Source organism: Panulirus ornatus, chromosome 16, assembly GCF_036320965.1.
Source record: "Panulirus ornatus isolate Po-2019 chromosome 16, ASM3632096v1, whole genome shotgun sequence".
NCBI classification, from domain to species: Eukaryota; Metazoa; Arthropoda; class Malacostraca; order Decapoda; family Palinuridae; genus Panulirus; species Panulirus ornatus.
The window spans coordinates 42733846-42745186 of record NC_092239.1 but is presented as its reverse complement, the minus strand read 5'-3'; the positions used below and the strand labels follow the sequence as shown (position 1 = coordinate 42745186).

General features: G+C 47.6%; 1 protein-coding gene across 2 annotated transcripts in view; it reads right to left on the bottom strand.

Moving 5' to 3' along the window:
- LOC139754269 (uncharacterized) overlaps positions 1 to 11341 on the bottom strand; it is a 125386-nt gene that overhangs the window by 51522 nt on the left and 62523 nt on the right. Inside the window, exon 1 of one of the 2 annotated variants that reach the window (XM_071671640.1) lies at positions 1066 to 1414. The exons of the other annotated variant lie outside the window; for it this stretch is intronic. Coding sequence (XP_071527741.1) covers positions 1066 to 1067 — 2 coding nt within the window. The 5' untranslated portion in view covers positions 1068 to 1414. Of the gene's footprint in view, positions 1 to 1065; positions 1415 to 11341 lie in introns of those variants that run through there. 2 annotated transcript variants of the gene reach the window in all.

Sequence of the window (11341 nt, the reverse complement as noted above, 5' to 3'; positions counted from 1 at the left end):
TTTACTGCTCTTGAATCCTAGGTGGTTCTCAGTCCATTTCAAATCAGTAACTTGACTCATTAATCGCCAGTCTATTACGTATACGTCCCCAGTCCATTACATATACGTGTAAACCTATCCTGTAAAGTGTAACCTATGCATTAAATGGGTGGGTCCCTCAGCCAACCTCTCTGACATATAATGGAGTACATTCTGGGTACTGACCCAACACTATTTGAAGCGACGGTGTCTTTGTTCTAAATGTTCGCGGGGCCCCTAAACCCTCTTTAACCTATCTTCACTTGTATTTGTGTACCTCTATAGATTCTGTGCTCCCAGCCATAGCATGTGTCCTGGCTCATAAAGTGACTACTACAACATCTCTTCAGCTAAAAGTTTGGGTTCGTTTACCTCCATACACCTCACGGCCTCCAGGGTGCAAGGAACGGTTGCCACGATCAAATATCAGACAAAAAAATAATTTCGCAATATCTCAAACAATAAATCCCGCACGTAATCCGGTGTTTGACACAGTGAGCGCGGAACGAGGATTAATGAGACGGGTGAGATTTAAACAGAAGGTATGAGAATGCTGGAAGGCTCCCATGACTCAACAAACTCAGAAAAACATGTATAACCTGTTTAAATAATTGCGTTTTCTCCCTATAGTCTTTTTTTTCTTTAATATGAAGTTGGGAAACTGTTCTTTTATATATATATGTGCGACTAAATTTTCATAAACAAAATAATAACTGGTATTTTCTAATATTTTGGGGGAGGAAGGGCAAATATACAAATCCCCTCATTCGTGGCCAGACATAGAGAGTGCTTTTCACATTCCTACAACTCTTATGAACTCTATACAACAAACTGGTTTATAAACATTCACAATTTCCACAACAAACAATTCGAGGTGTACTTTTTCATCTACACATTTACAACGACAGTATCCCTCGACCATGAACAAAAGGTATACAAAAACCTTCATTGAATATTCTTTCTTCTAACAACACTGTGTTACTAGATTAATCTTAATTTTGACAAGAGAATAATAAAATTTGAAGCGCTGTAAAAAATGATACTTACATGGTGTACAAAATTTAGCGCAGGTGATATAGGGCAGTTGAGTGTGTGGGCTGGGTGATGATGATGGTTTAGCTGATGTTCTGACCTCCCGGGCTGCGTCAAGAAGCACACTGAAGGATCTGCCACGACACTGGCGACGCAGGACATCCACTCTCCTACTTCCCTCAGTGAGAGCTGTTTTCCTAGTTAAGTTCACTAAGTTAGTTATTTAGCGAGAATCATTTTCTCCAACTGTACTGTTTAGGCTGCGCATCCTGCCTGCACTGCTTAATGTAGAAGGAATGAGGTAAAGAGGAAAGGTGGCCGTTGTCACCTAGGCGGCGCGAGAGTATCTGGCTAGGGAGGCGTGGGTGCGTGTTTCCTTCACCATCACCCGGAGTTGTCGTACATTTTCTGGAAATTATCGCGTCATAGAGGTCCTGTCCTGATGGACGTGTTACCACGAAAGCTCATCTTTCTGGCAATGGAAACGAGTCTGAAATGATATTAATAACTACGATACGACCTAAATACAGATTTCTAATACTGGAAACCCGTTCGGCGACTGCGCATCACATTACAATTCTGCGCAGTTAATTACGCAACGTGACAAAATGTGCAAATTATGCACGTGTATCCGTCTAATGATAAATACACGTTTGTCATACAACTGCCAAACGTCTGACCTCAGCGACTGAAAATAAATTTGCACATAAATTAGGCATTACCGACATACTCACATACACACTCTGTAATTATTGCCAAAGGATTCTAATTCATATCTATGAATTCGTAGCCAAACATTAACGATGATAAGAGGATAGGAAGGCACATTTAGTGGAGAGCAATTACAAGCTCTCAACGGGCCAATTGAAGAGGAATTCGTGTCTCTAGAAGCCAATAACTGCTATCGGACTTCGCCTGCAAATGGTAACACCGCGATCGAGATCATCTTCATCTTCGACGAGGCTGTAATCACCGTCAGCGGACGGAGAGAGTACAGTGTCGACGAAGATATTCCCGCCACATAGAAGTCCATCATTTCCCTGCTCCTGCGTGGAGTGCAGTCGCGAAACTGCTGGAACCCCCCAAAAGAGGGATCCTAGTTACATAATGATAATTACACAATAGAATAATAATGATAATAATAATAATAATAATGATAATAATAATAATAATGATAATACAAACGATAACTGTTCAGCAGCCAACCTAGAGTACGATGAGGTGACAAATGAGCACAAGAGTACGACCCTCGAGCACGACGTTACGACCCTTAAGCACAGGATGGGACGACCCTTGGGGTAGGATGGCATGGCTTTTGATTTGACCCTTCAGGGTCAAATCAACAGTCACAGAGCTTAATATCATACCCATGAGAGACTTACTCTTATGCACTAAGACAGTGTTATACAAGAATTACACATGAAATTCAAAACTCATAGACTAGTTACTCATGCTATGCTTTTATACTCATAAAATACTCATTATCATACTCATACAAGACTTAGATTTATATTCACACAAGACTCAGTATTTCACTTATAAATACTCATACAAGACTCAGTGATATACAAGACCGAATTTTACTCACGAAAATCATTGCTATATATAATTAAGCAGGGGTCAGTATCTTCATACAAGACAGAGTTTTACTCATGCACATCCATGTAATGTTCATGCAAGTCTTGGTGTTACACTCATACATGGAAGACTCTGTACTATGAACATACAAGACATACAAGTTACATTCATGCACGATTCAATATCATACAAGACTCATACTCTTAGAAATCTTATTATTATACGTATACTAGGGTCATTTTTATGTGAATCACTGTTACACTTATATGAGATTTGGTATCATACTCAAACGAAAATCATTACCATTCTCACAAAAGACTCAATATCATGCATATACAAAACTCAATATGATACGAATATTACGTATTTGATTCTCAGCAGCATACACAACACACATTATTACGCTTAAACAAGTCACAGTTCTCTACTCATACAAACACTCATTATCATACTCAAAGAAGGCATAATACTATACTGATACAAGACTCAGTGCTATACAAGAATCAACACTACCCATACTAGACTGTGTGCTATATATAAATGCTCAAAATTCCTATGATCATACAAGACCTGAATTCAAGAAACTTTGAGACTAACATGACTAATTATCATACTCATACAGGACTTATAAAAGTTAGCATTATACTCACAGTTTTGTTATATTGCTCTCAAAAAAGATTCACTATATTCATACAAAACTCACAGTATCATACTCATACAACTTTGTTATGCACGTAAGACTCAGTATTATGCTCGTAGGACTCTTGTTATACCTAGAGAAGATTCAGTAAGATAATCAGAGTTCTACAAATCTCTGTAATATCCATATAAGATTCAGTATGATAAAAATGAATGGGTTTTACACTCATTCGGGACTCAGTTCTATTCATGTGCTGAAACGCTAAGGTTATACAGATATACAAGATTCGACAAAAAAGTGACATGCAGGTATCCGCGCCCTACACACCGCTGACGCTATTCTCAAAGGGTTAGGGTATCGTAATCAAGGGCTTGTAGTCGTACTCAGGGGCCTTAAATCGCTGTACTCATGGGTGTTATGTCTTTGTACTCAAAGGGTTAAATCGTTATACCAAAAGGGTTAGGTCGTTGTACTCAGGGACTTAATTCCTCGAACTAAGAGTTTTCAGCTTTCGTACTCTAAGAGTAAAGTCGTCGTACTCAAGGGGTAAAGTCGTCGTACTCAAGGAGTTAATTCCCCGAACTCTTGTTAAGTCGTCGTACTCAAGGAATTAAGTAGTCGTACCTAAGGAATTAAGTCGTCGTACTCAAAGAGTTAAGCTGTCGTACTCAAGCTTGACGTGCAAGGCGCCGGTGGCGTGAGTTACTGCTGATGTTGGTAATATACATATAAAAAAATAGACATGACATCAAAAATCAGATTCTTGTTAATAAAGCAGGATTTACTGGCAGAGATCACATCAGCAACGCCATTATTTCCCCCCTCCTCCCTCCCTGTGATGGCTGCTTAATACTGACATACGGGCAAGAGACAACTGTAAACATCCACTGAACAAATTACAAGGTATTTAATTGGTTTCTACACGAATGGCATCTGACCCCGTGAGCAAGACGGTTCGATTCTTGAGCACGATCGAACGACACTGGATGATGACGCCTTGACCTCTCCAAGGTCAGGTCATTGTAACGAAGCGTCGCACCGTCGTGCTCAAGGGTCACACCGTCGTGCTCAAGGGTCACACCGTCGTGCTCAAGGGTCGTACCGTTGTGCACAAGGGTCGTATCGTCGTGTTCAAGGGTCCTACCGTCGTGCTCAAGGGTCCTACCGTCGTACTCTAGGCTCGCTTTGTCGTGGTCAAGCTCGTATTGTCGTGCTCAAGGCTTGTACCTTCGTGCTTAAGCGTCGCACCGTCGTGCTCAAGGCTCCTATTGTCGTGCTCAAGGCTCGTACCGTCGTGCTCAAGGGTCACACCGTCGTGCTCAAGGGTCGTACCGTCGTGCCCAAGGGTCACACCTTCGTGGTCAAGGGTCGTACCGTCGTGCTTAAGGGTTGTGCCGTTGTGCATAAGGGTCGTACCGTCGTGCTCAAGGGTCGCATCGTCGAGCTGAAGGCTCCTACCATCGTACTCAAGGGTCGTATCGTCGTGCTCAAGGATCGCACCGTCATGCTCAAGCGTCGTAGCGTCCTGCTCAAGGGTCGAACCGTTGTTCTCAAGGGTCTGAAAACTTCACTGTGTTATCTCGTCTGTCTCTTGAACTCGCTCGTCTCCTCAGGAACCTGAAGGAATGAACCTTAAATCGAGCTGGAGGAATGAATAGCGTTACGTCCTGAGGGTAACTGGGGGGGTCCCTTAGTTGAGTGGTGTCATTCTGGCGTCACTGGTGGGTCTTCTGTGTGACTAGTGTGCCTGGGGACCAACATGGACGCCGAGTGTGAGCGGTTCAGAGTGCCACTGCAACCAGTATGGTGGGTGCCAGTGATACCCGTACCATAGGTGCCAATACCCAGTGTCATTAGCGTTGGCAGTGTCCGGGTAAGTGGTACCAACACCACGAGAGCCAGTTATAGCGTCACTTGTGCCAGGGGTGACAGTGCCACCAATATCAGGAATGGCAATGCTATGAGCGTTAAGGGCGTCAGTGCCAGCATTGCCCCTATGGGGGAGGACAGTGTCAACAGCAACATGGGTGCCAATGCCATTGCTACTATTGTCGGGGGTGCCAGTACTAGTGCTACCAGTGCTGGGGTGCCAGTACTAGTGCTACCAGTGTCGGGAGTGCCAGTACTAGTGCTACCAGTGTCGGGAGTGCCAGTACTAGTGCTACCAGTGTCGGGAGTGCCAGTACTAGTGCTACCAGTGTCGGGAGTGCCAGTACTAGTGCTACCAGTGCCGGGGTCCCAGTACTAGTGCTACCAGTGTCGGGAGTGCCAGTACTAGTGCTACCAGTGTCGAAGGTGCTAGTGTTACCAGTGCCGGGGTCCCAGTACTAGTGTTATCAGTGTCGGGGGTGCCAGTACTAGTGCTACCAGTGTCGGAGGTGCTAGTGTTACCAGTGCTGGGGTGCCAATACTAGTGCTACCAGTGTCGGGGGTGCCAGTACTAGTGCTACCAGTGCTGCAGTGCCAGTACTAACGCTACCAGTGCTGGGGGCCAGTATTAGGGCTACCAGTGCTGGAGTGCCAGTACTAGTGCTCCCAGTGCTGGGGTGCCAGTACTACTGTTACTGGTGTCGGGGGTGCCAGTACTAGTGCTACCAGTGCTGGGGTGCCAATACTAGTGCTACCAGTGTCGGAGGTGCTAGTGTTACCAGTGCCGGGGTCCCAGTACTAGTGTTATCAGTGTCGGGGGTGCCAGTACTAGTGCTACCAGTGTCGGAGGTGCTAGTGTTACCAGTGCTGGGGTGCCAATACTAGTGCTACCAGTGTCGGGGGTGCCAGTACTAGTGCTACCAGTGCAGCAGTGCCGGTACTAACGCTACCAGTGCTGGGGGCCAGTAATAGGGTTACCAGTGCTGGAGTGCCAGTACTAGTGCTCCCAGTGCTGGGATGCCAGTACTAGTGTTACCAGTGTCGGGGGTGCCAGTACTAGTACTACCAGTGACGGAGGTCCTAGTGTTACCAGTGCCGGGGTCCCAGTACTAGTGTTATCAGTGTCGGGGGTGCCAGTACTAGTGCTACCAGTGTCGGTGTGTCAGTACTAGTGTTACCAGTGCTGGGGTGCCAGTACTAGTGCTACCAGTGCTGGGGTGCCAGTACTAGTGCTACCAGTGTCGGGGGTGCCAGTACTAGTGCTACCAGTGTCGGAGGTGCCAGCACTAGTGCTACCAGTGTCGGGGGTGCCAGTACTAGTGCTACCAGTGTCTGGGGTGCTAGTACAAGTGCTACCAGTGTCGGGGGTGCCAGTACTAGTGTTACCAGTGCTGGGGTGCCAGTACTAGTGCTACCAGTGTCGGGGTGTCCAGTACTAGTGCTACCAGTGTCGGGGGTGCCAGTACTAGTGCTACCAGTGTCGGGGGTGCCAGTACTAGTGCTACCAGTGTCGGAGGTGCCAGTACTAGTGCTACCAGTGTCGGAGGTGCCAGTACTAGAGCTACCAGTGTCGGGGTTCCAGTACTAGTGCTACCAGTGCTGGGGTGTCAGTACTAGTGCTACCAGTGTCGGGGTGCCAGTACTAGTGCTACCAGTGTCGAAGGTGTCAGAACTAGTGCTACCAGTGTCGAAGGTGCCAGAACTAGTGCTACCAGTGTCGTGGTGCCAGCACTAGTGCTACTAGTGTCGGGAGTGCCAGTACTAGTGCTACCAGTTTCGGAGGTGCCAGTACTAGTGCTACCAGTGTTGGGAATACCAGTACTAGTGGTACCAGTGCTGGAGTGCCAGTACTAGTGGTACCAGTTCTGGGGTGCCAGTACTAGTGTTACCAGTGTCGGGGTGCCAGTACTAGTACTACCAGTGTTGGGAATACCAGTACTAGTGGTACCAGTGCAGGGGTGCCAGTACTAGTGCTACCAGTGCTGGGGTGCCAGTACTAGTGCTACCAGTGTCGGGGTGCCAGTACTAGTGTTACCAGTGTCAGGGGTACCAGTACTAGTGCTACCAGTGCTGGGGTACCAGTACTAGTGTTACCAGTGTCGGGGGTGCCAGTACTAGTGCTACCAGTGTCGAGGTACCAGTACTAGTGCTACTAGTGCTGGGGTGCCACTACTAGTACTACCAGTGTTGGGAGTACCAGAACTGGTGGTACCAGTGTCGGGGTGCCAGTATTAGTACTACCAGTGCCGGGGTGCCAGTGCTAGAGCTACCAGTGTCGGGGTGCCAGTACTAGTGTTAACAGTGTCGGGGTTGCCAGTACTAGTGCTACCAGTGCTGGGGTGCCAGTACTAGTGCTACCTGTGCTGGGGTGCCAGTACTAGTGCTACCTGTGCTGGGATGCCAGTACTAGTGCTACTTGTGCTGGGGTGCCAGTAATAGTGCTACCTGTGCTGGGATGCCAGTACTAGTGCTACCTGTGCTGGGATGCGGGTACTAGTGTTAATAGTGCTGGGGTGCCAGTACTAGTGTTACCTGTGCTGGGGTGCCAGTGCTAGTGTTACTAGTGCTGGGATGCCAGTACTAGTGTTACTAGTGCTTGGGTGCCAGTACTAGTGTTACTAGTGCTGGGGTGCCAGTACTAGTGTTACTAGTGCTGGGGTGCCAGTACTAGAGTGCCAGTAGTAACACTATCGGGATGACAGTGTTACCAGTTCCAGGAGTGCCAGTGTAGAGTAAGCAGGTCTACCAACGTATCTCAGAAAGTGGTCCTGGCAACGTAAAAGGATGCCATCTAAAAAGGAGACATAACAGTACATCTATCTTAGAAAGAGCGACCTAAGGGCTGTCCATAGTTGGTCTTGATCGCCCACAGACAAGGGCCTCAAGTGTTGACCCATTAACAAGAACCCCGCGGATCCGGAACCCTCCAAATGGCCACTCCTCCAAATGGCCACTCCTCCAGCTTAACCCGGTGCCCTTCGCCTAAGACCTCCAGTGGCTGGTTCTGTTGTCGCTTCTCGAGAAGAACGGGCGACGCGAGGAGATCGCATTGCCTGGTGATCCCTCTATTGACACCGAGATCCGCTGGCTGAGCACAATCGCCCAGGCTTATCATCTCGACCCTAAATCATGGTGTCGTCCTTGTCGAGCAGGTCTGTCTATACAGTCGAGCAGATCTGTCTATACTGTCGAGCAAGTCTGTACATATCGTCGAGCAGTTCTCTCTATACTGTCGAACATGTCTGTCCATAATGTCGAGTAGGTCTGTCTATATTGTCAGGCAGGTCTGTCTATATTGCTGAGCAGGTCTATCTATAGTGTCATGCAGGTATGTCTACATTGTCAAGCAGGTATGTCTATATTGTCGAGCAGGTCTCTCTATATTGTCGAACAGGTCTGCTATATTGTTGAGCAGGCCAGTCTATATTGTTGAGCAGGTCTGTCTATACTGTCAAGCAGGTCCGTCTATATTGTCGAGCGGGTCTAGTCTATATCGTCGAGCAGGTCAGGTCTATATTTTCGGGCAGGTCTGTCTATATTCTGGAGCAGGTCTGTCTATATTGCCGAGCAGGTCTGTCTATATTGTCCGGTAGGTCTGTCTATATTGTCGAGCAGGTCTGTCTATATTGTCGAGCAGGTCTAGTCTTTATCGTCGAGCAGGTATGTCTATATTGTCAAGCAGGTTTGTCTATATTGTCGAGCAGGTCTGTCTATATTGTCGAGCAGGTCTAGTCTATATCGTCGAGCAGGTCTGACTATACTGTCAAGCAGGTTTGTCTATATTGTCGAGAAGATCTGTCTATAGCACTTAGCCCGGCAAGTTGTTAGTAATCGCGTCAGCAATGGAGAACTCCTTTGTTTGCCTGTGGAATATACTGCCACAGATCACCTGACAAACAATATACTCAACCTTACCTTATCACACAACAACTCGTGCAACAAAACCCTGGTTTGGGTCAACCAGCAGCTACCAGGTACTACACTCCGTCAGGAGATTCAAACATGACAAGGTTCCCATCGATAGGCTGGTTGTGGTTCGCAGTGCTCCGGAGACCCCCTCCCTGGAGGTTACACTCTGCGAGTGAACTTAATCCTCCCAGCGAACTCCCAAGGATGAACGACTCCTCCTCCCCGGATCACTCTGCTACAGGAACTGGGGTACTGGTCATGCCTCGAGGTACTGCTCCGCCCTGGTGAATTAGGCGTGGTGTGCCGACCTGCATACATGACTCCGGTGCCTGTCAACTCAAGTCTGAACTCATCCGAGCTTCGCCGGGCCCAACACCAAGACCTTCATCGATGAATTCATGGCAGTGCTACAGCCACCTCACTTCCTACACCGTCAGTTCATCCGTCTAAGTGAATGGAGGTGTTGCAGGCCAGTAATAATAGTCCCTACCACCCTCAACCTAAATGATCCGGTCCAGTGATGCCAGGTCAACCATCTCCTAAACCAATCCCACACCGTCGTCGTTCTCTGCCTCCAGTGAACATCAGTGGAGCCGGTGACCGAGCCTCATCGCCCAGCAACGTCACCCAACACCACGAATCCTGCAACTCTCTTCCACAATACCTGTATCCCCTTTCCAAAATAACACGGTATCTCTGCCCCTAAATAACATATCTTTTCGGGACCAGAGCTATCTTTCACCTTAGATTTAAAACAGCCCAGCATCTCACCTCCAGAATGATAACTCATCACTTTAGGAGACACAAGCACAAGATAACACATCTCCATACACGTTCCCACAGACCTGCTCATACAGATGCTTCCACTATTTAAGACCGACAAGACAGACGTGATATCGACCACCCTCACATCCGGGTCCGAGTCTGCACAGCAAACAAGACGACTGGCAAGAATGCTCCAGCTCAGCCGCTTCTGATGAGCCGGAAACAATTGGTGGTCCTTATCACCACAGTGGCGCAGTAAGCCCGACACTGAGGATAACCCGCGTTACACGCAAATATGGACAGAAGTCAGTACATCCTGTGTACAATCAATTAGAACGTACACAGCATACGGGCTAAGAGAGACATCCTCATCTGACACGTCCTCTTCTACAGCTCAGACATCATCTTACTCCAGGAGTGTTTCGTCTCGTAAAACCTGGGAGAATCGAAGTCCCCCTGACATCGAGGGTACATAGCCTCCGGTATACCAAAAGCGAATGGACTCACCGCGTACATAAGTCGCTCATCTCCCGTCGTTTATTCTGGAGGAGAGACGACACATAACTCATACAACATCTCACTTTTCAGCTGGGAGGAGGCATTATACACACATGTAAAGTATATGCTGAATCCCAACCCTTGTACTGACCAATTACCACCTCCTGCAGATAGGAGCATTATGTACTTTGGAGATCAGTGCCAGCCACCTCAAATGGTAACCCTAGCGGCTCCATCCCCATTGGTTACCGACATTACAACAATGTGGGATCCTATTGGCTGGATGTCTCCACCCCAGCTGGCCTTACTCTGTGGCACGGCGGGACACTGGACCATGTTCTCATGAGTGCCCTCATTAACACCAGCATCGTAATTCATCTGCTGCCCTCTCTTGCCTCAGATCATGTGGCCTTCATTGCCGAGTACTCTCACTCTATTCATCAGCCTCCACCACATAAGCGTCTCTGCTGTAATATACCGACAAAATACTACATGTCAAAATGCGTACCCTAGGTCAACAGATGGATCACTGCAAACCATGGCACAGATGTGAACACAGTGTACACCAACCTGGTCAGCGTTACATCGACTACTTCCCTAAAAGGAGAACAGGTTAGCCAGGGCAGTGAGTACTTCAAGACAGAATCATCAGCCACAAAAGTCCGGCCGCTGAAGCATCTGAAACCATGGACAAGGTGCCAGGAATTAAAATCTTAGGACGTATTGCACCGCAGTTGACAACTTAATCGACAAGACGACCTGTGTCCGCCGGGAGCCGAAGGATGACTTCACCAGCTCCATCATTCGGCAAACTTATCCTGCCCTTATGTGGGAACACATCCAACGTATCACAAAGAAAACACCTCCGACCCCAGAGCACCATCATTCTCCACTGAAAATAGCTGAAGAACTGGTGGAGAATGGTCCTCACAGCTACAGTTATGGTCTCTACTACCTCAGCTATGACTCGTACCAACACAAAATGAAGATCAATGGCAGCGCCGTATCGACGAAGCCAAAACATGGTAGGAG